The 26,837-nt window shown below is 34.9% G+C and overlaps 2 protein-coding genes and 1 pseudogene across 2 annotated transcripts; 1 reads left to right on the top strand and 2 right to left on the bottom strand.

The window, feature by feature from the left end:
* Positions 1 to 1,224: 1,224 nt before the first annotated feature.
* LOC141299467 (uncharacterized) lies at positions 1,225 to 9,755 on the bottom strand (annotated as a pseudogene).
* Positions 9,756 to 11,977: 2,222 nt separating this feature from the next.
* On the bottom strand, positions 11,978 to 17,933 carry LOC141299375 (RNA/RNP complex-1-interacting phosphatase-like). The gene is made up of 10 exons (XM_073829735.1): positions 17,891 to 17,933; positions 17,550 to 17,607; positions 17,387 to 17,462; positions 17,180 to 17,311; positions 16,383 to 16,506; positions 14,802 to 14,862; positions 14,643 to 14,689; positions 14,486 to 14,561; positions 12,670 to 12,837; positions 11,978 to 12,577 (listed from the first exon to the last, which is right to left on the bottom strand). The coding sequence occupies exons 2-10, from the start codon at positions 17,582 to 17,584 to the stop codon at positions 12,280 to 12,282; spliced, it is 1,017 nt and encodes a 338-aa protein (XP_073685836.1). The 5' UTR covers positions 17,585 to 17,607; positions 17,891 to 17,933; the 3' UTR covers positions 11,978 to 12,279.
* A 1,378-nt stretch (positions 17,934 to 19,311) lies between these two features.
* On the top strand, positions 19,312 to 24,411 carry LOC141299492 (caspase-7-like). Its single transcript, XM_073829848.1, has 4 exons — positions 19,312 to 20,926; positions 21,186 to 21,349; positions 22,414 to 22,546; positions 22,635 to 24,411. The coding sequence occupies exons 1-4, from the start codon at positions 20,710 to 20,712 to the stop codon at positions 22,952 to 22,954; spliced, it is 834 nt and encodes a 277-aa protein (XP_073685949.1). The 5' UTR covers positions 19,312 to 20,709; the 3' UTR covers positions 22,955 to 24,411.
* Positions 24,412 to 26,837: the final 2,426 nt, after the last annotated feature.

Genomic DNA, 26,837 nt, shown 5'->3' with positions numbered 1-26,837 from the left:
CCATTAATATTGGCACCCTTTGTAAATATGAGCAAATGTGGCTGTGAAAATAAATCTGCAATGTTTATCTTTTTGATCTTTCATTAAAATCAAAATCAAAATTAAAATCTCAAAATTCTAACCTTTTTCTTCTTTTACACTTTGAAGTTTGAGTTGCAAATCATTTGAATTAGATTGGAACTTCAGAGCAGGTTCATGAATCATTTGATTCCGATGGGAACTTCGGAGCTTCGCAAATCTTTCGAACTTTGGAGCATGAATCCCGAAGTTTGTTTTCTGATTACTTTCCTTTTGTAATTAAACAGTACATTTTATCAAACCATTAAGGCAATACAGTTATAAAAATTAAATAAAGAAAACAGAAAGCAACTACACACAGATATACGTGTGCCACATAAAAATAAAAAAATAAAAAAATAAAATAGCCCAATAAATTTTCACCTTAACAGGACACATACATTGCACAGCATTAAATGAGTACACCCCCCTTTAAAGCTTTACAAATTCAGCAATTACTCTTTACTTGAAAGATATGTTAAGGTCCTTTGGAGATATAATGTTCCAACATGCCTGCTTGATCAATTACCAAAGAAGAATGTCAAAATTATTGAGCAAAATAAGATTTTTATATCAAAGTGATAAAATGCTGAGTTGCAAAAATGAGTACACCCTCCTTAAAGTTACTAAACAAAACAAAACAAAAAAAGTCTAGGTTTAAGGCTATTTTCGATCAACAGGTAAGTATATTGAACCAAAACTTTTAAAGACAAGTCATTTCCTGACAGTTAAAAGGTTTTATAGCCTACTGAATCATACTCAGACATTGCAGTCAACAATGAAACCTCTTGGGAAAGATCTGATAAGTGACTTATTTCTTATTTCTTATTTGCACCAACATTCAAAAACAATGGACTTGTTTGATATTTACAAAATATAGACTTCAGGGAATCTACACTCTGATCTCTCTCTGAGACTAAAAGCATCCTAAATGTTCTGGTGTTGCTAGAGGAGGAGTATGGTGAGAAGTGCCTGGTACCCACAGTGACATTCAGTGGTGGTATAGCTCTTATATAGAGATGTATGAGTGCTGAAGGTGTATTTCACTCAATCACAGTCTATTTACTTATTTTACAGAAAATATTGGCATTTATTGTGTTGTTTACATTTTACATTTCAATTTTGCCATCTTTCTATTAATTATATTAGTGATCATTAAGAAAATACATCTTTTTATATTTATTCAGAGGGAGTGCACTCATTTATTACCTCATACCTTTAAGATAGTTTCCATATACTTGTGTAGATCAGCTTTGAATAAAGAGAGATTTAGAGCCAGTACATTTTTGTTCATGTATGTGAAATCTAACCTTTCACACCTGTGATGACCAAAAATCTGCTGCTTACTAATATCTAGTTTTCTAAAACCACAAACAAGTTTGCATAATTACAAGCAATTGTGTAGATAAACCTTTTATTAAGTTGATTCCAGCCTGAGTTCTCTCAGGTCACAGAGAACATCTGATAAGTAGACTTGTAGCCTAAATAATCGATCATACATCAGCCAGAAGATTGTAACTAATAAAAAAAGTGTAAAACTGTGTAAAATGTAAGGAGATAATAAAACAACTATAATTGCACTTGAAACGATGTTTAATATTTCACTTCATTTAAAACGAAAGGCATGACAGATCAGCAGCTCTTAAAGATTATGTGCGTGAATTATATTTGCTGGATAAAATGACCTAATAACAGATAAAGTCACAAAACTTAGTAAAGTAGCACAGTTAGTCTAATAAAACAGTCAACCTCTTTAGGAGACCAAATCCATTTACTCCAAAGGAAAAGTACAAATCCTCCACAGAGAAAATAACTGCAGTTTATGTTCAGAAAAAGCATAGTCCAGAGGTCTCCTGTGTTTCAGCGAGGAGTCCTATCATATGGACCTCTCCTATGTCTATATCGATGTTTTCGGTGAGGGCCTGGTGGTCTTGTGAATCCGTCTGGAGGAGCTTGTGGACTGTGGTATGGCTCACCAAACCTGTACGAGGGAAGTGGAGGTGGATAATGCCCGAAGTGGAATGCTCCGACGCTCTGGTTGGGAAAACAGGGTCCCGTTGGTCTCATGCCCTGCGGTGGATGAGAAATCAAAGGCGGACGGAAAAACCGGGGCTCAGGTGGTCCGCCCCAATCCTGTTGTTCTTCTGTTGAAACGGTCTGAGGAGAAATTGTGAGAAAAGTGCCAAGAAAGAGCTTTCATCCAGCAAGAAAGACCATTTTAATTAAAGTTAACTAATAATTTAATCTTACCGAAACTGATTTTGGGGTTTCCTATGCCATTGGTGTGGTCTTTGTCCATGAAAAGAATGCTGTTCCTATTGATGATGAGGAGAAGGAGCATCATCTCGTGGCTTGTTTGCAAGTCCCTGAGCGGGTTCTTGGTCTGGTTCCTCCATTCCCTCATTACTGCATACCAAATGGTTATTAATGTTATTAAAAGTTATTCTTAAATCTACTTTTCAAAGGCTTTTTACTTGCTATAAAGGTATAAACTACCAATCAGATGACAGAAGATACAGGTACATCTCAAATTAGAATGTTGTGGAAAAGTTCATTCAGAAACTTGTGTATTAAATAAATTCAGTGCACACAGACTGAAGTAGTTTAAGTCTTTGGTTCTTTTAATTGTGATGATTTGGTTTACGTTTAACAAAAACCCACCAATTCACTATCTCAACAAATTATAATACAGAAGACCAATACAATTTTTAGTGATTTTTAGGGCTCCTTTTGCTTTAATTACTGCCTCAATTCGGCATGGCATGGAGGTGATCAGTCTGTGGCACTGCTGAGGTGGTATGGAGGCCCAGGTTTCTTTGACAGTGGCCTTCAGCTCATTTTTTGGTCTCTCGTTTCTCAATTTCCTCTTGACAATACCCCATAGATTCTCTATGGGGTTCAGGTCTGGTGAGTTTGCTCACCAACACCATGGTCATTTAACCAATTTTTAGTGCGTTTGGCAGTGTGGGCAGGTGTCAAATCCTGCTGGAAAATGAAATCAGCATCTTTAAAAAGCTAGTCAGCAGAAGGAAGCATGAAGTGCTCTAAATTTCTTGGTAAACAGGTGCAGTGACTTTGGTTTTCAAAAAACACAGTGGACCAACACCAGCAGCAGACATTGCACCCCAAATCATAAGACTGTGGAAACCTAACACTGGACTTCAAACAACCTGGGTTATGAGCTTCTCCACCATTCTCCAGACTCTAGAACCTTGGTTTCCAAATGAAATACAAAACTTGCTCTCATCTGAAAAGAAAACCACTGGGCAACAGTCCATTTCTTCTTCTCCTTAGCCCAGGTAAGACGCCTCTGATGTTGTCTGTGGTTCAGGAGTGGCTTAACAAGAGGAATTCGACAACAGTAGCCAAATTCCTTGACACGTCTGTGTGTGGTGGCTCTTGCTGCCGTGACCCCAGCCTCAGTCCATTCCTTATGAAGTTCGCCCAAATTCTTGAATCGATTTTGCTTGACAAGCCTCTCACGGCTGCGGTTCTCTCGGTTGGTTGTGCATGTTCTTCCTTCCACTCAACTTTCTGTTAACATGCTTGGGTACAGCACTCTGCGAACAGCCAGCTTCTTTGGCAATGAATGTTTGTGGCTTACCCTCCTTTTGAAGGGTATCAACAATTGTCTTCTGGACAACTGTCAGATCATCAGTCTTTCCCCATGATTGTGTAGCCTAGTGAACCAAACTGAGAGACCATTTTGAAGGCTCAGGAAACCTTTGCAGGTGTTTTGAGTTGATTAGCTGATGCATGTCACCATATTCTAATTTGTTGAGATAGTGAATTGGTGGGTTTTTGTTAAATGTGAGCCAAATCATCTCAATTAAAAGAACCAAAAGACTCAAACTACTTCAGTCTGTGTGCATTAAATTTATTTAATAAACAAGTTCCATAATTTGAGTTAAATTACTGAAATAAATAAACTTTTCCACAACATTCTAATTTATTGAGATGCACCTGTATGTAGTAAATTGCATACAAAAGTTTTTATCATTAATAATTTAGAAATTTATTTATGAAATATGATAGAGTTGGCTTAACAGGGCTCTGATGGGATGTAGAAGTGCTAACCTTCTCTTGGGCCCTGTCATCAGGTCATCAAGATATTTCTGCCTCTCAATAGAATGTCCTCTTGATTCATTGAATACTTGGAAGAAATCAGAGCATTCAAATAAAAATACCTAAATACATGCAAATACACACAATAAGTATAAGCAAATATACTTACAATTAATTGCATTTTGAGGGTTCATTCCATCAACATCGATTAGGTATCTATGGCACAATATTTAAAAGTGACAACAGCTGGATGCACTAGCTCATCAAAAGATAAAGTTAATTGATCAGGTATTTGTGGAAAACAAGCAAAAAGAAAGTCATGTTACTCACCGACATATTAAATAGCCTGTGCGATTCAAACCATGTGTGCAATGAACACCAATCAGCTTATCTGTTACAAAAAAGCCAGTATTTTTATTAAACAAACTCCAGCTGAACTTAACATAAAACAATGTTTACAACCTAATTTACTTCTGTAATGACAAAATTCTTAGTGAAATAGGAAGTTAAATTTTAGTATGGAATTTTATTAAATAAAAGTATTTAAATGAGCATTATTTGTCTTTGGAATATAATTCGTTTCCGATCGGAACTTCAGAGCTTCGTAAATCTTTTGAACTTTGGAGTGCGAATCGTGAATCATTTGATGTAATCAGAACTTCAGAGCGGGTTCTTGAATCTTTTGATTTCGATCGGAATTTCGGTTCCCAAATCGCAAATCATTTGATTTTGATGGGAACTTCAGTGCACAAATTGCAAATTATTTGATTTCGATCGAAATGTATGTGTATCTTTTGATTCCTATTGGAAGTTCAAAGCAGATTCACGAAACATTCTGATTAGAACTTCGAAGCTTCCCAATTTTGAACTTCTAAGCACGAATCATGAATCATTTGAGGTAGATCTGAACTTCAGAGCGGGTTTGCGAATCATTTGTTTCCGATCGAAACTTCAGAGCTTTGCAAATTTGAACTTTGGAGCATGGATTTTGAATCATTTGATTTCAATCAGAACTTCAAAGCGGGTTTATGAATCGTTTGATTCAGATGAGAACTTCACAAATCTTTTAAACTACTCGAGAGCATGTCGCAAAATTGATTTCGATCAGAACTTCAGAGCGGGTTTGTGAATCTTTTGATTCCGATTGAAACTTCAGGGTTTCAAAAGTTGGGAGCGGGTTCGCGAATCATTCCGGTTGGAACTTTGCAAATTTGAACTTTGGAGCACGAATCTCAAATCATTTGATTTAAAACGGAACTTCAGAGTGGGTTCCCAAATCATTCCAATTAGATCTTCGAAGCTTCGCAAATTTGAACTTATGAGCATGAATCGTGAATCATTTGATTTAGATCTGAACTTCAGAGCAGGTTCACGATTCATTTGTTTTCAGAGCTTCACAAATTTGGATCATTAATCATTTTATTCAAAGGGGTCATCCGGTGCCACATGCACTTTTACAAGCTGTTTGAACTGAAATGTGTGTTGGGAGAGTTTGTACACAACCACCCTAGAATGACAAAGATCCACCCAGTAGTTTTCTTTTAATTAAGTAAAATAATATGCCTCTTCTCATATGGAGAAGTTCTCAGATGCCTGTCGTTGTGAGAAGGACCTGGCTGCAGCCTGCAGAACGGGGCGGCATATTATTGGTTAATGACAACGTACTGACGCCAACACCTCAGCAGGTTTTCATTCTACTTGTTCATCGCTTCACTGGTGAATAAATGAGCCGTATATTTTATAAATTTATTAAATTTAATGTTTGATGACAACATTACGTTCATTATGTCATTAAATGATCCATGTTTTATTGCGGTGAAGTTGGTTTGACATGACATTCATTAGACATTAGGTTTCATACCAATTAAACTCGTTGTCCCTGTTATGTTTTGAGGCCAAACTAACAGTACTGATTATCCAATTCATTAAGTAAATTCATAATTTTAAGGCTTAACATGCTTTCCAAGAAACTTTTATTTAATGTTGAGTCTGTTTGTAAAAGAAAAATAATTACGTTAAACACAAGTCAATGGGTAAGTAAAAATACAATTGTAAGTTGTAAATAAACATTCGTTGCGATTCATAGTTCTTAATGCACAAAGATGTGACAAGCCAAAAACAGTCAAAAGCAGTAAGTGAATTCTTGCTTAGAAATAGAGAATTTTTAATCCAAGTATTTTACAAACTTTTCATTAGGACCCTAAAGCATCATATTAACTTGTGGAAAAAGGGCATCTTATGACCCCTTTAAATCTGAACTTCACAGTGGGTTTGCGATCTTTTGAATCAAATTAATCGTTTGAATAATTAAATGGAGCATGTATCATGAATCATTTGATTTAGATCAGAACTTCAGAGTAGGTTTGCAAATATTTTGATTCCCATCTGAACTTCGGAGCACGAATCGTGAATCATTTGATTTAAATCGGAACTTCAGAGCGGATTCACAAATCTTTTGAGGTTTGGTATGCATATCTCATGAATCATTTGATTTAGATCAGAACTTAAGAGCGAGTTTGCAAATCGTTTGAACTTTGGAGTGCATATATGGAGAATCAATTCATTTAGATTGAAACTTTGGGAGTGGGTTTGCAAAACGTATTTTTTATACAACAGTACAACGCATCAAACCAATAAGGCAGTACGGTTAAAATAAAAATTAAATTAAACAAAGAAAACAGAAAAAAAAAAAATTTACTCACTCAAATCACTATACAACCAGTATAGTTTATAATTTCTAATAAATTGTTCTTTTGAATTTTCTATTCACAAAAGAATCTTGAAATCTATAAAAATAATACCAGCACAACTGTATTAAAAATAAATGTTTCTTGAGCAGCAAACTCAGCTGAAGGATCATGTGACATTGAAGACTGGAGTAATGATGCTGAAAATTCAGCTTTGCATCACAGAAATGAATTATATTTTAAAATATATTCAAATAAAAAAAAGTTACTTTAAATCATAATAATTTTTCACAATCTGACTATTTTTACTGGATTTTTAATCTAAATTTATTGCCTTGGTGAGCATAAAAGACTTTTATCAGGTACGTTTCACATTGATTTCATTAACTATTACTCACCATTGTTTTCATTGTCACGCAGAAAATGTCTGACGGCCTTCTTGAAGCTGAGAATCGTGGCATCTTTTGGCACCTCATGCCCTGCTGTGAAGATCTTCAAGTGGTACAATGTGTCTGGCAAATCCTGACACAAACACAATCACACATTAAGAGGCAATCAGTACAACAACTTCCTCTCCACCCTGATAAAAACTCATCAAGCTCTAATCGCGTCAAACTGGATTCTCCAGCAGGGAGGAGGAAAAAAAAGATTAGCAATAGAGGGTATGCACTTATGTCACGGTTTGGTCAGTTACCTGGATATGCGGCCATATCAGTGATACTTGGATGTAAACAACAGCATGGATTGCATGGTTAATGTACTACTGAATACTGCTAATTTATGCTGTCTAAACCACGGAAAATACATGTGAAATGTGCTAAATCATATAGAGAAGGACTTAGTAAGTTGAAAAGGGCACAATATTTTGACAAACTAAAATTAATAGGTGGTAAAGATACATACAAGCAGTATTAATTAAGATATCAGCCTAATATTTTACCTACCTACCTCTCTTCTTAATGATTTGTTCTAACTTTTTTTTTACTCCAAATGTTTTTCACTGTCCATCCGATTAGTACAGCCCAAAACATGACAATAATTGGTCATTTTCAGCAGCAATAATCAGCAAAATATGCAAGCTTCGTTCAGTTCAGTGGCCTTGTTTACATTCAGTGCCACCAATATGGCCGATGGGGGACGCGTTGTGAAAACACTCAGTTTGTTTAGACTTTAATTCCTACCTCTACTTTGTAGTAGCGAGTTGTGAAGGTCAGATCGATGATGAGACCCAGTTCTTGTCCTTCCTTCTCCAACATACGCACAAGATCAAACGGTCCAAAGACTTCTGATTGGTTTAAATGATATCTGAAAAACTACAACAGACAGCACTGGAATTAAAAAGAAGCTCAAATGCACAACAGGTGGAGGATTTGTGAACGTCTTCAAACCTGCTTTAAAGGAACTTTAAAAGCGATGAAGCGAGTTCCAGGGATCCGTTTACCCAGTGGTGTATATTCTGTCCATCTAAAGGAGGCACACAGTTTTAAAGCTTTACTTTAGTTAAAGAACCTTATGAAGTCAAATGGTTAAAACTAACCTGTCAGGAATGGCATTTTTCTTTTTTGTAGGCATGTCTTTACAGCAACTGCTTTGGCCTTTGCAAAACATAGAATAACATTGACATTCACACTGAAATTGACAGTATTCGTATAAACACTAAAACTGATGAATTAGTCTGATTACGTGTCAGTTATGAGAGTTACGTATATCAGAATCACACACTGGTTTCACTTTCAGCTATTACCAAAACAAACTTCATTAACAGGTTTAGCCTTTAAACAGACTCTTTAAACGCATTCAAGCCCCGTGTTCCGTCACAACAGATATTATAATTAAATACAAAGCAAAATCACTCAAATCAGAGTTTTAAACTATTTACACATCCTAAATCTTGTTTTTGAAATGGGGTTGCAAAAACTGAAGATCTCATGAAATAAACAGAACATAAAACAATTAGTTCGACCTCCTGACATTAATAATCAATATTTTATAAAGGGTAAGCACCTCTTTGCGCTTATCAGTAGCTGAAAAAGAAAAATACATTGACAATTCCCATCAGGAGAGTAAACATGTGAATCTGATATGTGCATTCAATAACCAACCTGTCAGGCATTTGGCACTAGGCTGTTCTTGCTGTACTTACGTGATGTACTTATTGTAAAGAATGAACGCATGCTCGACATTCCCCTCGTCTGCATAGATGTTGGCCATCCGGATGATTTCCATCCCTGAGCGGAAGTACCGACGGGGCGGCACGTCCTCGCTGACGTCCACAGAGCTGCCCAGCTTGGTGAGAGCGCGGACCCTCTCCTCAGAAGACAGACTGGAGTCATTGTGCTCAGAGATGATGTTTCTCTCCTGCCTGCAGATCAGTAACACAAATTCAACATGTTTACACTGCTTGAATGGTGACTAAAAAAAACTACTTTGGGTGGTTCTATTTCTATGTAACTGCATAAAACAGCATATTGACACTTTAAAATGTCTGGAAGTCATTGCCATTGGACATCAAAAGATGAAATAAAGTGTTAATAAATGCCATTTGGTTTGACATACATACATATTCATTGCTAAAATGTCCAAATACTTTTATGGGCCTTTGTCTCATTTCTGTATGTATACAGTTGAACAATAATATTGTACAATAGTATATTATAAATATTATTATTATTATATTACTATTATAAATATATTATTAAAATATTTTAAATTGGATTTAACTTGAGTCTGGTGACCCCCATTATTGACAGGCCAACCAGCAACAAACAATGATAGCAAGATAAGTCTCGCATGAAGGTAAAATTACTTTCCTACCTGATTTCACCGGACTTCTTTACGCTTTCAAAGATGCTTTGGTGTTTTTATCTCATATATTTTCGTCATATTTAGACACTGTGAAAACAAAGCTTGCTGTGTTCACATTAACTGTAATATCATAACACTTCCTGCATCGTATGGAAAGACCACGCCCACTACAGTCAGCTGACGATGAAGTCATGCCTCAGATTGACCAATAAGGAAGCACTTCTAAGCATATTTTTAGAGCTTCGTACTTCTATCACTATGAGCTTGGTGAAACAACTCAAATTTATGTACCGTTACATTATATTTATACTGATGCTTTTTAACTATATTTTTTCACAGAAAGGCTTTTTTTTTAATGTTTTAATGTCAATATTACCTCAAATTTGTTGTTAGATTTTTAAATAAAGAAAGCAATTGAAGATTTATGAATATAATATACAGCAAACAATTCAGCTTTGAAATCACAAGAATAAATTACATTTTAAAATATATTCAAATAGAAAACAGTTATTTAAATAGTAAAAATGTCTCAAAATGTTAATGTTTTTGCTATACTTTGAAGAGACTTCTTGAAAAAAAAAACCATACTGTTCAAAAACTTTTGACTGGTAGTGTGTGTGTGTGTGTGTGTGTGTGTGTATAACTATCATTTTATTATAATATTGTACTTTTTAAAATCAGTAAATAATTTATTAATAAAATGAATGTATAAATATATTAAAATGTAATTTTTGGGCCCTCCACAGTGCCCTCCATTAATATTGGCACCCTTTGTAAATATGAGCAAATGTGGCTGTGAAAATAAATCTGCAATGTTTATCTTTTTGATCTTTCATTAAAATCAAAATTAAAATCTCAAAATTCTAACCTTTTTCTTCTTTTACACTTTGAAGTTTAAGTTGCAAATCATTTGAATTAGATTGGAACTTCAGAGCAGGTTCATGAATCATTTGATTCCGATGGAAACTTCGGAGCTTCGCAAATCTTTCGAACTTTGGAGCATGAATCCCGAAGTTTGTTTTCTGATTACTTTCCTTTTGTAATTAAACAGTACATTTTATCAAACCATTAAGGCAATACAGTTATAAAAATTAAATAAAGAAAACAGAAAGCAACTACACACAGATATACGTGTGCCACATAAAATAAATAAATAAAATAGCCCAATAAATTTTCACCTTAACAGGACACATACATTGCACAGCATTAAATGAGTACACCCCCCTTTAAAGCTTTACAAATTCAGCAATTACTCTTTACTTGAAAGATATGTTAAGGTCCTTTGGAGATATAATGTTCCAACAAGCCTGCTTGATCAATTACCAAAGAAGAATGTCAAAATTATTGAGCAAAATAAGATTTTTGTATCAAAGTGATAAAATGCTGAGTTGCAAAAATGAGTACAACCTCCTTAAAGTTACTAAACAAAACAAAACAAAAAAAGTCTAGGTTTAAGGCTATTTTCGATCAACAGGTAAGTATATTGAACCAAAACTTTTAAAGACAAGTCATTTCCTGACAGTTAAAAGGTTTTATAGCCTACTGAATCATACTCAGACATTGCAGTCAACAGCGAAACCTCTTGGGAAAGATCTGATAAGTGACTTATTTCTTATTTGCACCAACATTCAAAAACAATGGACTTGTTTGATATTTACAAAATATAGACTTCTGGGAATCTACACTCTGATCTCTCTCTGAGACTAAAAGCATCCTAAATGTTCTGGTGTTGCTAGAGGAGGAGTATGGTGAGAAGTGCCTGGTACCCACAGTGACATTCAGTGGTGGTATAGCTCTTATAAAGAGATGTATGAGTGCTGAAGGTGTATTTCACTCAATCACAGTCTATTTACTTATTTTACAGAAAATATTGGAATATATTGTGTTGTTTAAATTTTACATTTCAATTTTGCCATCTTTCTATTAATTATATTAGTGATCATTAAGAAAATACATCTTTTTATATTTATTCAGAGGGAGTGCACTCATTTATTACCTCATACCTTTAAGATAGTTTCCATACACTTGTGTAGATCAGCTTTGAATAAAGAGAGATTTAGAGCCAGTACATTTTTGTTCATGTATGTGAAATCTAACCTTTCACACCTGTGATGACCAAATATCTGCTACTTACTAATATATAGTTTTCTAATACCACAAACAAGTTTGCATAATTACAAGCAATTGTGTAGATAAACCTTTTATTAAGTTGATTCCAGCCTGAGTTCTCTCAGGTCACAGAGAACATCTGATAAGTAGACTTGTAACCTAAATAATCGATCATACATCAGCCAGAAGATTGTAACTAATAAAAAAAAGTGTAAACCTGTGTAAAATATAAGGAGATAATAAAACAACTATAATTGCACTTGAAATGATGTTTAATATTTCACTTCATTTAAAACGAAAGGCATGACAGATCAGCAGCTCTTAAAGATTATGTACGTGAATTATATTTGCTGGATAAAATGACCTAATAACAGATAAAGTCACAAAACTTAGTAAAGTAGCACAGTTAGTCTAATAAAACAGTCAACCTCTTTAGGAGACCAAGTCCATTTACTCCATCAAAGGAAAAGTACAAATCCTCCACAGAGAAAATAACTGAACAATCGCACTAGCAGTTTATGTTCAGAAAAAGCACAGTCCAGAGGTCTCCTGTGTTTCAGCGAGGAGTCCTATCATATGGACCTCTCCTATGTCTATATTGATGTTTTCGGTGAGGGCCTGGTGGTCTTGTGAATCCGTCTGGAGGAGCTTGTGGACTGTGGTATGGCTCACCAAACCTGTACGAGGGAAGTGGAGGTGGATAATGCCTGAAGTGGAATCCTCCGACGCTCTGGTTGGGAAAACAGGGTCCCGTTGGTCTCACGCCCTGCGGTGGATGAGAAATCAAAGGCGGACGGAAAAACTGGGACTCAGGTGGTCCGACCCAAGTCCTGTTGGTCTTCTGTTGAAACGGTCTGAGGAGAAATTGTGAGAAAGTGTAAAGAAAGAGCTTTCATCCAGCAAGAAAGAGCATTTTAATTAAAGTTAACTAATGATTTAATCTTACCGAAACTGATTTTGGGGTTCCCTATGCCATTGGTGTGGTCTTTGTCCATGAAAAGGAGGATCATGGTTATGCTGTTCCCATTGATGATGAGGAGAAGGAGCATCATCTCGTGGCTTGTTTGCAAGTCCCTGAGCGGGTTCTTGGTCTGGTTCCTCCATTCCCTCATTACTGCATACCAGATGGTTATTAATGTTTTTAAAAGTTATTCTTACATCGACTTTTTAAAGTTCACAAAGGCTTTTTATTTACTAAAAAGGTATAAACTGTCAATCAGATGACAGAAGGTACAGGTGCATCTCAATAAAATAGAATGTTGTGGAAAAGTTCATTCAGAAACTCATTAAATCAATTCAATGCACAGAGACTGAAGTCTTTGGTTCTTTTAATTGTGATGATTTGGTTTACGTTTAACAAAAACCCACCAATTCACTATTACCTCAACAAATTAGAATACGTAAGACCAATAAAACATTTTTTAGTGATTTTTAGGGCTCCTTTTGCTTTAATTACTGCCTCAATTCGGCGTGGCATGGAGGTGATCAGTCTGTGGCACTGCTGAGGTGGTATGGAGGCCCAGGTTTCTTTGACAGTGGCCTTCAGCTCATTTTTTGGTCTCTTGTTTCTCAATTTCCTCTTGACAATACCCCATAGATTCTCTATGGGGTTCAGGTCTGGTGAGTTTGCTCACCAACACCATGGTCATTTAACCAACTTTTGGTGCGTTTGGCAGTGTGGGCAGGTGCCAGATCCTGCTGGAAAATGAAATCAGCATCTTTAAAAAGCTGGTCAGCAGAAGGAAACATGAAGTGCTCTAAAATGTCTTGGTAAACAGGTGCAGTGACTTTGGTTTTCAAAAAATACAGTGGACCAACACCAGCAGATGACATTGCACCCCAAATCATCAGACTGTGGAAACTTTACAACGGACTTCAAACAACTTGGGCTATGAGCTTCTCCACCCTTCTCCAGACTCTATGTCCTTGGCTTCCGAATGAAATACAAAACTTGCTCTCATCTGAAAAGAAAACCACTGGGCAACAGTCCATTTCTTCTTCTTCTTAGCCCAGGTAAGACGCCTCTGATGTTGTCTGTGGTTCAGGAGTAGCCAAAACCGTAGCCAAAATCCTTAACACGTCTGTGTGTGGTGGCTCTTGATGTCTTGACCCCAGTCTCAGTCCATATCTTGTGAAGTTCACCCAAATTCTTAAATTGATTAAGCTTGACAAGTCTCTCAAGGCTGCGGTTCTCTCGGTTGGTTGTGCATCTTTTTCTTCCAAACTTTTTCCTTCCACTTAACTTTGTTAACATGCTTGGATACAGCACTCTGTGAACAGCCAGCTTCTTTGGCAATGAATGTTTGTGGCTTACCCTCCTTGTGAAGGGTGTCAATGATTGTCTTCTCGACAACTGTCAAATCATCAGTCTTTCCCATGATTGTGTAGCCTAGTGAACCAAACTGAGAGAGCATTTTGAAGGCTCAGGAAACCTTTGCAGGTGTTTTGAGTTGATTAGCTGATGCATGTCACCATATTCTAATTTGTTGAGATAGTGAATTGGTGGGTTTTTGTTAAATGTGAGCCAAATCATCTCAATTAAAAGAACCAAAAGACTCAAACTACTTCAGTCTGTGTGCATTAAATTTATTTAATACACAAGTTTCACAATTGAAATTAATGAACTTTTTCACAACATTTTACTTTATTGAGATGGACCTGTATGTAGTAAATTGCGTAAAATAGGTTTTTCAGCAATTTTGATCATTAATCATTTAGAAATTTATTTATGAAATATGATACAGGGCTCTGATGGTGCTAACCTTCTCTTGGGCCCTGTCATCAGGTCATCAAGATAGTTCTGCCTCTCAATAGAATGTCCTCTTGATTCATTGAATACTTGGAAGAAATCAGAGCATTCAAATAAAAATACCTAAATACATGCAAATACACACAATAAGTATAAGCGGATATACTTACAATTAATTGCATTTTGAGGGTTCATTCCATCAACATCGATTAGGTATCTATGGCACAATATTTAACAGTGACAACAGCTGGATGCACTAGCTCATCAAAAGATAAAGTTAATGGATCATGAATGTGGAAAACAAGCAAAAAAAAAGTCATGTTACTCACCGACATATTAAATAGCCTGTGCGATTCAAACCATGCGTGCAATGAACACCAATCAGCTTATCTGTTACAAAAAAGCCAGTATTTTTATTAAACAAACTCCAGCTGAATTTAACATAATACTATGCTTACAACCGAAATTACTTCTGTAATGACAAATTTCTTAGTGAAATAGGATATTAAATATTAGGATGGGACATTAAATAAAAGTTTTTGTTTGTCTTTGGAATAACATTCATTTCAGATTGGAACTTCGTAGCTTCACAAATCTTTTGAACTTTGGAGTGCGAATCGTGAATCATTTGTTTTCATTTGATCAGAACTTCAGAGTGGGTTTAAGAATCTTTTGATTTCGATCGGAACTTCGGTGCGCATAACGCAAATCATTCGTCAAACGCAAAGCATGGTTTCGATGGGAAGTTTGGTGAGCAAATTGCGAAACATTTGATTTTGATCGAAAATTCAGGGCGGGTATGTGAATCTTTTGATTCCTATTGGAAGTTCAGAGCGGGTTCATGAATCATTCCGATTAGAACTTCTAAGCTTTGCAAATTTGAACTTCTGAGCACGAATAGTGAATCATTTGATTCAGATAGGAACTTCAGAGCGGGTTCACAAATCATTTGTTTCCGATCGGAACTTTAGAGCTTTGCAAATTTGAACTTGAAATTTTTAAATTTGAATTTGAAGCACGAATCGCAAATCATTTGATTTAAATCGGAACCTCAGAGCAGGTTCACAAATCATTCCGATTAGAACTTCGAAGCTTAGCAAATTTGAACTTCTGAGCACACTTCCCCATTCTCAAACTTTTGACTGGTGGTGTAGATTGGAACTTCAGAGCAGGTTCGCAAATCATTTGTTTTCGATTGGAACTTCAGAGCTTCACAAGTTTGACCTTTGGATCACAAATCACAAATCATTTGATTTAAATCTGAACTTTACAGTGGGTTTGCATATCTGTTGATTTGACAACACATCAAACCAATAAGGCAGTGCAGTTAAAATAAAAATAAAGAAAGTATACAGAGATAAATGTGTTGCAAGCTTAAAAAAGTAGCCTAATAAATTGACTCAATTCACTATACAACCAGGAACATGTACACTGCTGTTTAAAAATTGGGATCAAAAATAAATTAATACTTTTCTTCATCAAGGATGCATTAAAGTATCAAAAGTGGCATTTATAATGTTACAAAATATTTATATTTCTAATAAATTATGTTCTTTTGAATTTTCTATACACATAGGAATCTTGAAATCTATGAAAATATTAAGCTGCTCAACTGTTTTGAACACCATTAATAATAAATTTCTTGAGCAGCAAACCAGCATATTAGAATTATGTCTGAAGGATCATGTGATATTGAAGACTGGAGTAATGATGCTGAAAATTCAGCTTTTCATCACAGAAATTAATTATGTTTTAAAATATATTCAAATAAAAAACAGTTACTTTAAATAGTAATAATATTTCACAATCTGACAATTTTTACTGAACTTTTAATCTAATTTATTGCCTTGGTGAGCAAAAAAGACTTCTATCAGGTATGTTTCACATTGATTTCGTTAACTATTACTCACCATTGTTTTCATTGTCACGCAGAAAATGTCTGACGGCCTTCTTGAAGCTGAGAATCGTGTCATCATTTGGCACCTCATGCCCTGCTGTGAAGATCTTCAAGTGGTACAATGTGTCTGGCAAATCCTGACACAAACACAATCACACATTAAGAGGCAATCAGTACAACAACTTCCTCTCCACCCTGATAAAAACTCATAAAGCTCTAATCGTGTCAAACTGGATTCTCCAGCAGGACTCTGGGAGGAGGGAAAAAAAGATTAGCTATAGAGGGTATGCACTTATGTCAAGGTTTGGTCAGTTACCTGGATATGCGGCCATATCAGTGATACTTGGATGTAAACAACAGCATGGATTGCATGGTTAATGTACTACTGAATACGCTCTTCTGCTGATGTATGCTGTCTAAACCACGGAAAATACATGTGAAATGTGCTAAATCGTATAGAGAAGGACTTAGTAAGTAGAAAAGGGCACAATATTTTGACAAACTAAAATAAATAGGTGGTAAAGATACATACAAGCAGTATTAATTAAGATATCAGCCTAATATTTTACCTACCTACCTCTCTTCTTAATGATTTGTTCTAACTTTTTTTTTACTCCAAATGTTTTTCACTGTCCATCCGATTAGTACAGCCCAAAACATGACAATAATTGGTCATTTTCAGCAGCAATAATCAGCAAAATATGCAAGCTTCGTTCAGTTCAGTGGCCTTGTTTACATTCAGTGCCACCAATATGGCCGATGGGGGACGCGTTGTGAAAACACTCAGTTTGTTTAGACTTTAATTCCTACCTCTACTTTGTAGTAGCGAGTTGTGAAGGTCAGATCGATGATGAGACCCAGTTCTTGTCCTTCCTTCTCCAACATACGCACAAGATCAAACGGTCCAAAGACTTCTGATTGGTTTAAATGATATCTGAAAAACTACAACAGACAGCACTGGAATTAAAAAGAAGCTCAAATGCACAACAGGTGGAGGATTTGTGAACGTCTTCAAACCTGCTTTAAAGGAACTTTAAAAGCGATGAAGCGAGTTCCAGGAATCCGTTTACCCAGTGGTGTATATTCTGTCCATCTAAAGGAGGCACACAACTTTAGCAAACAATCTTTTGAGCTTTACTTCAGTTAATGAACCTTATGAAGTCAAGTGGTAAAAACTAACCTGTCAGGAACGGCATTTTTCTTTTTTGTAGGCATGTCTTCACAGCATCTGCTTTGGCCTTTGCAAAACATAGAATAACATTGACATTCACACTAAAATGTAAGCAGTATTCGTATAAACACTAAAACTGATGAATTAGTCTGATTACGTGTCAGTTATGAGAGTTACGTATATCAGAATCACACACTGGTTTCACTTTCAGTTAATACCAAAACAAACTTCATTAACAGGCTTAGCCTTTAAACAGACTCTTTAAACGCATTCAAGCCCCGTGTTCCGTCACAAAAGATATTATAATTAAATACAAGAAAGAAAGATATTAATGAAAAGTAGACCGGTACCTCTATGAGATTCTCCCACTTCCACGTTACCGACAACAAACGCGTGCCCAGCTCCTCTGACGTAATTCATCTCTTCGGAAACTGTGGGCTTTGCTGTCGCCCTCAGGCCGGGAGGTAAAACCGCAACCTAGATCCGAAACGCTTCCTTTGAAATATTTTTGAGTCACAGCCTCTAACTGTATAACAGTTTACTAAAATGACATGCGGTGTTTACACCACGGACGTTAAATATAACGATAACTATCCACCTTTTTCTTCTTCACGTAAGAGTGGGCGCCGCCATTTGTACATTTTTATGGCTCTGGCTTTCCTTTCATCTGTGTCCAGCTATTTTTAGCTGTACAAGACAGCTGGTTTTGCTTGATATTGCAAATTTGTGTCTTACCATATTATATTATTGTATTACCTTAATTATTAACACAGTGCAAACAGTTTTACCGTTTACTGCACCTTGTTATTCTTCTCGTTATCCCCAATAGCGGATAATGACCGGAAGTCTCACCCATAGATTTATTTTTGCGTTGAAGAAAAAGGTGGATAAAGTTTCGATAATCATTCTAATATGAGTCTAAAACAAACAGAACATTATTACTGATATCACTTTCAGAACGATCTTTTTTTTCCAAATGATAAACGATAAAAACACTGACGGACAATCGCGCATTTCAAGCAGCAGACGTGGACGTGGACACAAATATAGTTATCATTGGCATTAACGGTCTTTTCATACATAAAAAAACGGTGTATGTGAGATTCCAGTCATATCGATATCATAAAAAGCTTATAGATGAATAATTATAATATATATATTAATATAGGCCTATCTAAATTTACTTTCACACTTTTTAGAACGCAAACACGAATATACAGTTGAGGTAAAAAGTTTACAGCCCCCTTTCAGAATCTGTTAATTATTTTACCAAAATAAGAGGAGTCATACAAAATGCATGTTATTGGATATTTAGTACTGACCTGAATAAGACATTTCACATTGAAGACGTTTACATATAGTCCACAAGAGAAAATAATAGCTAGGGTTTAATTTATAAAAATGACCCTGTTCAAAAGTTTACATACACTTGATTCTTAATACTGTGTTCTTACCTGAATGATCCACAGCTGTGTTTTTGTTTAGTGATAGTTGTTTATGAGTCCCTTGTTTGTCCTGAACAGTTAAACTGCCCACTGTTCTTCATAAAACTCCTTCAGGTCCCACAAATTCTTTGGTTTTCCAGCATTTTTGTGTATTTGAACCCTTTCCAATAAATGACTGTACGATTTTGAGATCCATCTTTTCACAGTGAGGACAACTGAGGAACTCGTATGCAACTATTACAGAAGGTTTAAACACTCACTGATGCTTTAGAAGGAAAAAACATGTATTAACCTCAGGGGGTGAAAACTTTTGAACAGAATGGAGAGTGTACGTTTTTCTTCTTTTGCCTAAATATCATATCTTCAGAGGCTACAGAAGATAATAAAAAACACAGCTGTGTATCATTCAGGTAAGAACACATTTTAAGAATCAAATGTGTGTAAACTTTTGAACAGGGTAATTTTTATCAATTCAATTATGTAAAATATATATACTGTAGATGGAAAAGCTAAGCTCTGAACATTGTTTTGAGTGACTTAAAAACAAACAAACACAATAAGTAGAAATACTATTACACAATAAGTTATAAAAACTATTTGAATTCTGTCTATGGCAGAAAAAACAGGAATTGAACTCTGACACACCAGGAAACACTTAAGCGTTTCATAGGCAGACTGACATGCAAGTACAGACCTAGTTTTTCTGAGGAAAGGAATGTTTCTCTGGAGCATTGCATAATTCCACACATGAATGTATGCCTATATTTAATCATTTAAATTTTGACTTGGTGGGTTGGTAGGTTTCAAATCTAATACACTCCAACAGAATGCTTATTATTGTTCAGTGGGAATTAGATTCTTATATAGCTGCCAAGAAAGATTTGGGTAGATAACAGATAAGAGTGAGGAAGTCAGAGACATGGGGAATCCAATATGAAATTATCAAACAGAAAGTTCCTCTGAAGATAGGCTATGCGTGCCACCAAACCACACGTATCCAGTTTATTCAAGTTGCAAACTCCAGATTATGTCTTTCAGTTGTACTGAATATAATATTTAAATAACTAATGCTCTCAGCTAAAATAAAAATTAGACTGGGACTAGTTAGATAAAATAGCTATGATTTTAAGACAAATGCTTATACTCTCCAGATGAATGATGGTTGCCTTAAATTAGACAATTTTTTGTTCATTATTTTCTCCAAACTAAAGCTTTAAAGTCACATTTTACTTGCCTTTGTTGTCACATGTTTTATATGTTGTAAATGCATCCAAGTTGGCCAAAACAAAGAAAAAGTGTTTCATAATTATTTTTACATTTGTCAAAAACCACATAATTAACTTTTTAACCCGTTTTTTTTTTTTTTTAACAAACTGCCTATAAGCACTGATTAAGTTCCAAAAATAATAATAATAGTAATACATGAGCTAGAAATATCATCTGGATTGTCTTTACATTTTTATTACTGATTTTTTTTTTTTTTTAGGTTAGCAGACATCCAAGTATTCGAGAGTCTGAAGAGGTTGTATAATCACAGGGGCGATGACACAAAGGTATTACCTAAGAGTGATATTCTCCACAAAGGGGAAGTGCCTTCATGCAAGTATAAGGGCTGGACTATTCAGTTTAAATGCAGACATATACTCAAAGGAAGGATACTCATTCAGGTTATTCTGATACAATTGGATTGCATTGAAATTCAGAGTCTGACAGAAGAGAAGATCATGTCTTTTTGTAAACCTTTCACAGCTGACAAGCCAATGAAGAACAGGGCGTTGATAGTGTCTGTGGAGAACTTCTATGAAGATGCAGGTCTGAGGAAGAGGAACGGCGTGAAGAAAGACACTCGAAGACTTCACAAAATCCTCAGCAAGCTCGGCTTCTCTGTGGACATCAGAATGGACATCGAAGCAGATGAGATCTATAAAGCATTTAAAGCAGGTAATGTGAGCCCATCACGAAGTGCTAATGTTTTCTCTAATAAATTCAAAAAGTTTTGTTTCATATCTGCAGTGATATTTTCTTCAGATCTCTAAAATGATCTCTTTTGTTAACCCAGTAACCCAGCCATTACAAATCAGTCCTCATGACAGTTATGACTGCAGATGTTCACAGTAGCCTACATTTTTTATAGAAACGGCAGAAACGTAACTTGCACAATCCTTTCAGAATACTTACTAATACTGTTCTCCATCCTCAGAGAGCAAGAAGGCGGTCAAAGACTGTTTTGTGGGCGTCATATCCAGTCATGGTGAGGAGGGTGTTGTGTTCGGCGCTGACGGATGTGCTGTGAAACTGGCTGAGATCTACAGCTACTTTGGGGGCCCGTCAATGGCAGACAAGAGCAAACTTTTCCTGATCCAGGTACATTTTGTGAAAACTTACTCACATTCCAGTTTTAAATTACTTGTATTTTTCACTGTACGTTTTGAATTTTACATTCTTTTTTATTCATTGGTCATCAGAATGGTACTAAACTACAGTTTACATACACCTTGCAGAATCTGCTAAATGTTTTTTTTTTTGTTAAATAAGAGGGATCATGCAAAATGCATGTTATTTTTAATTTAGTACTGACTTGAATAGGATATTTCACATGAAAGATGTTTACATATAGTCCACAAGAAAAAAAATTATGAATTTATAAAAATGACCCTGTTCAAAAGTTTACATACACTTGATTCTTAATACTGTGTTGTAACCTGAATGATCCACAGCTGTTTTTTTGTTGTTTTTGTTTAGTGATAGTTGTTCATGAGTCCTGAACGGTTAAACTGTACGCTGTTCTTCAGAATGATCCTTTCGGTCCCACAAATTCTTTGGTTTTTCAGTATTTTTGTGTATTTGAACCCTTTCCAAAAATGACTGTATGATTTTGAGATCCATCTTCTCACACTGAGGACAACTGAGGCACTCATATGCAACTATTACAGAAGGTTCAAACACTCACTGATGCTTTAGAAGGAAACACAATGCATTAAGAGCCAGGGTGTGAAAACTTTTTAACAGAATGAAGATGTGTGCATTTTTCTTATTTTGCTTAAATATTGTATTTTTTCATTTAGTACTGCCCTTTAGAAGCTACATAAGATTCTTACGTGTTTCCCAGAAGACGAAATAAGTTAAATTTACCCTGATCTTCAAATTAAAAAAGTTTCAAAAAGTCATCCATTAAATATTTTTTTTTTGTTTCAGTTTTAATTTTCGTTTAAGTTAACTATAACTCTGGTGAACCAAAAAAAAAAAAAAAAATGCAGAAATTATTTGAAAAGGCTAAACTGTCTAAAAAAATATTGTTTGTGACCTAAGGAAATTCTTTTTAGGTTTTCTCTCACAGTTGTTAAAAACTTGTCATTTTACTTTTATATTATCTTCAAGCTTGTGATTTGTTACTGTTTTTAATTGTATGTTAACTTTCTGCTCTTTAGGCGTGTCGAGGACATGAGTTGGATGGAGGTGCGGAGGTGGAGACAGACTCTTCATTCTCACAGGACGAGGACGGCATGTCTGAGCTGTTTTCAATTCCCATTGACACAGCGGTCATGTACGCCACATCTCCAGGTGTGATTTATTAACTCCATCACTTTGTTTGCATAGTTTGTAAGTCACAAACACTTCAGTTCCTCACTCACATTCATTCGTTTCATAGGTTACGGTGCATTCATGCATCCTCTGGGCTCGGTGTTGATTCAAACCCTTTGCGATTTGCTAGAAAATGAAGGAGGTCCAGATCTGGAGATCACAAGACTTCTGACTCGACTAAACTACCAGGTGGCCTACAACTTTGAATCGAAGGGTAAAATGTTTGGCGGCAAGAAGCAGATGCCATGTTTTGTGACTCGCTTTACCAGAGAGGTTTTCCCGTTCATGGACATAAAGATGACAGCAGCAGAAGATTCGAGCTTGAGCTTTGCAGCAGAGCAGCTTATCAATGAACCCAGAAGGTCACGGAGGAGCTCCATCAGCTGAGGATCACAGAAAAACAGATTCATGTTAGATATCATATCATGTCATTTGATGAGATAACATAGCATCACGTAAAGTTGCAACTGTAACAGGAAGTGAGGTGCGGGGAAATGTGCAGGATGTGCTACTTTTAAGTATTAGGGAATTTTCTTGTGTTTGCTACTTTTATTTATTTTCCTAAAGTAAAACAGTCATATTAATCTACTGTTTTATTTGAAAATGTATTGTAATATTATATGTAATGTTAAAAAAGTATTTATATATAGAAGTATTTATCTGTATTATATGTGATATTCAAATGAAACCTTTTTGAGGTTAAAGTCATAATATTTTGAGAATAAAGTAAAAATGTTTTGAGAATAAAGTCGAAATTACGAAAATAAATTAGGAATGTTTTGAAAATAAACTCAAAATATTTAGAGAATAAACTTGCAATGTTTCAATGCAATGTTGCAATGTTTTGAGAATAAAGTAAAAAATTATGAGAATAAATTTGAAATTTTAAGAATAAATCTGAAATGTTTTGAGAACAAAGTCAAACAAATGATAAGAGATCAAAGTTTAAATGTTTTGAGAAAAATGTTAAATGTTTTGAGAAAGTTGAAATGTTTTGAGAAAGTTGTAATGTTTTGAGAGTAAAGTGAGAGTGAAGTCGAAATGTTTTGATAATAAATTAGAAATTTTTTGAGAATAAAGTTGAAATGTTTCGGGAATAAAGTCAAAATGTTTCAAGAATAAAGTCAAAATGTTTCGAGAACAAAGTCGAAATGCTTCGAGAATAAATTTGAAATGCTTCGAGAATAAAGTCGAAATGTTTTGAGAATAAAGTTGAAATGTTTCAAGAATAAATTTGAAATGTCTCGAGAACAAAGTCAAACAAATGTTAAGAGATCAAAGTTTAAATGTTTTGAGAAAAAAATGTTAAATGTTTTGAGAAAGTTGAAATTTTTTGAGAAAGTTGTAATGTTTCGAGAGTAAAGTCGAAATGTTTCAAGAATGAAGGCAAAATATTTCGAGAACAAAGTCTAAATGCTTCGAGAATAAATTCGAAATGCTTCGAGAAAGTCTAAAAGTTTCCAGAATAAATTTGAAATGTTTTGAGAATAAAGTCGAAATGTTTTGAGAGTAAATTCGAAATGTTTAGAAAACAAAGTCGAAATGTTTTGATAATAAATTTGAAATTTTTTGAGAATAAAGTCAAAATGTTTCGAGAATAAATTTGAAATGTTTCAAGAATAAATTCAAAATGTTTTCAGAATTTGAAATGTCTCGAGAACAAAGTCAAACAAATGTTAAGAGATCAAAGTTGAAATGTTTTGAGAAAAAATGTTAAATGTTTTGAGAAAGTTGAAATGTTTTGAGAAAGTTGTAATGTTTCGAGAGTAAAGTCGAAAGGTTTCAAGAATAAAGTCAAAATGTTTCGAGAACAAAGTCGAAATGCTTCGAGAATAAATTTGAAATGCTGCGAGAAAGTCTAAAAGTTTCCAGAATAAATTTGAAATGTTTTGAGAATAAAGTCGAAATGTTTTGAGAATAAAGTTGAAATGTTTTGAGAGTAAATTCGAAATGTTTAGAAAACAAAGTCGAAATGTTTTGATAATAAATTTGAAATTTTTTGAGAATAAAGTCAAAATGTTTCGAGAATAAATTTGAAATGTTTCAAGAATAAATTCAAAATGTTTTCAGAATAAATTTAAAATGTCTCGAGAACAAAGTCAAACAAATGTTAAGAGATCAAAGTTTAAATGTTTTGAGAAAAAATGTAAAATGTTTTGAGAAAGTTGAAATGTTTTGAGAAAGTTGTAATGTTTCGAGAGTAAAGTCGAAAGGTTTCAAGAATAAAGTCAAAATGTTTTGAGAACAAAGTCGAAATGCTTCGAGAATAAATTTGAAATGCTGCGAGAAAGTCTAAAAGTTTCAAGAATAAATTTGAAATGTTTTGAGAATATAGTTGAAATGTTTTGAGAGTAAATTCGAAATGTTTAGAAAAAAAGTCGAAATATTTTGATAATAAATTTGAAATTTTTTTGAGAATAAAGTCGAAATGTGCATTTATACAATATTTTAAATTGTTCTCTGATATCTACATAGAAGGTATATGGCATAGGAAAGGGCAAAAATTCTCCAGAAACGGAGTCCATTTACAACCCTATTTGTCCCTAGAATTAAATGGTCTATTATTACCTGATTGGCTGTTTCACAGAGCGGCTCATTTCAGTACCTCACACAGCAGGAAGGAAAAACATTGAAACTGCCGTTTTAAATGCATGATCATTTTACTTTTACTTTTGAGATTTGTGATCGCACGTGCTCTGTGTAACTTTATACTACAGCGGCAGTACTTACCACATATTTTACAAGTTTAGATGCTTTTTAGTGATGCACAGGATCTGTAAATCATTCGCCATCGTCCGTGCAGTCATCTCTCCTTACTCTGTTTATGTGGTAATTGAAATCTTATGTACTGCAATGTAACAGGCTACCGCTAACAAGAAGCTAACCATGTACCTTCAGTGGCTCGCCTTATTTTATTAGAACGCCTTATTTGTTTTCCTTGCCTTTCTGAGTACAGACACCAACCCATCCTTGCAGTTAACATCCGCTGCACAACCTAACATAACATTTATTCCTGTGATCTGCCATTTTCGCTATTGTCCTCGCTTTGTTTTTCACAATATCCTAGATACAGAACTTCTGATGATTCAGCTATATGCAAATGTTGGTTGCGTGACTAGTAATGATCCCGAGACTATTACGTCATAGTCACTGTTATGTTAGGTTTAGCCTATTTTTGAGTGGTCTTTTGCAAACACCAGACTTATATAAAAAGGAGGAAACAGTGGTTCACAGTAGAGACTCATGGTATGTCATGTCCATGTACTGAACTGTTATTATTCAACTATGCCAAGATAAATACAGTTTTCCATTCTATGGCACCTTTAAATGTTTTGAGAAAGTCTTAATGTTTCAAGAGTAAAGTCAAAATGTTTTGAGAACGTCTAAAGGTTTCGAGAAAAAGGTCTAATTTGTTTCGAGAAAGTTTAAATGTTTCAAGAATACATTTCAAATGTTGTGAGAATAAAGTCGAAATGTTTCAAGAATAAATTCGAAATGTTTCAAGAATAAAGTCTAAAGGTTTCAAAAATAAATTCTAAAGGTTTCGAGAATACAGTCGAAATTTCAAGAATAAAGTCAAAATGTTTTGAGAATAAATTCAAAATATATTGAGAATAAAGTCGAAATTATGAGAATTAAATCATAGCATATAAACTCTCTGCAAGAGCATTTTAATGAAATACCATTTCTGAGAAACACTTGTGTTATGATAATCCTAATCCTGCTGAATTCAAACCGAAAGTCAAACCCACATTTGTGTGACTCAGGTTACGCCATATTCATACTTTGCCCTTGTTATAGTTACTGTACTTCAAGGTGTGAGTGTTTATTACACACTCTGTACTTTTGCAAGTGCTCATATGATGTGAGCAGACAGCTAATCCAGACATGCAGGATTTCAACATGGCCTGTTGATCACAAACACTAATGCCAGGTTTCATTTAACCCTGTGTAGAGTGATGACTATTATTTGTGCTTATTAGCTGTTCGGTATGTTAACTGCATGGCTTTAAATAGTCATATGTTTTTAGTCATACTTCACACTCAGATGCTCTTTATTAAATTGACAATAAGGAGTTTGAACATTTTGGCTTCTCATGATAAAACGCAGAAGTTGTTGAAAATTTCACAGTAATCTGAAATGATGAAAACAAGAGTTGAAAATGATATATAAAACGTACGGAAGAAAAATGAAGAAGCATTTAACCATGTCTGGCATGTGAATAACACAGACTGATATGCAGGAAAGTGTCTGGTGATTCTCTACCTA

This window comes from Garra rufa, chromosome 23 (genome assembly GCF_049309525.1).
Source record: "Garra rufa chromosome 23, GarRuf1.0, whole genome shotgun sequence".
Lineage (NCBI taxonomy): Eukaryota > Metazoa > Chordata > Actinopteri > Cypriniformes > Cyprinidae > Garra > Garra rufa.
Note: the sequence above shows the minus strand (reverse complement) of the source record. Positions and strands in the feature narration are given on the sequence as shown.

Excerpts from the sequence above, each read along its gene's own strand:
- LOC141299375 (XM_073829735.1), bottom strand. The coding sequence starts at position 17,584 with ATGCCTACAAAAAAGAAAAATGCCGTTCCTGACAG. Across the intron at positions 12,838-14,485 it reads ATGACAGGGCCCAAGAGAAG|TAATGAGGGAATGGAGGAAC; the intron begins GTTAGCACCATC and ends TCTGGTATGCAG. Across the intron at positions 12,578-12,669 it reads GAACCCCAAAATCAGTTTCG|ACCGTTTCAACAGAAGACCA; the intron begins GTAAGATTAAAT and ends ATTTCTCCTCAG.
- LOC141299492 (XM_073829848.1), top strand. The coding sequence starts at position 20,710 with ATGTCTTTTTGTAAACCTTTCACAGCTGACAAGCCAATGAAGAACAGG. Across the intron at positions 21,350-22,413 it reads GCAAACTTTTCCTGATCCAG|GCGTGTCGAGGACATGAGTT; the intron begins GTACATTTTGTG and ends TCTGCTCTTTAG. Across the intron at positions 22,547-22,634 it reads CATGTACGCCACATCTCCAG|GTTACGGTGCATTCATGCAT; the intron begins GTGTGATTTATT and ends TTCGTTTCATAG.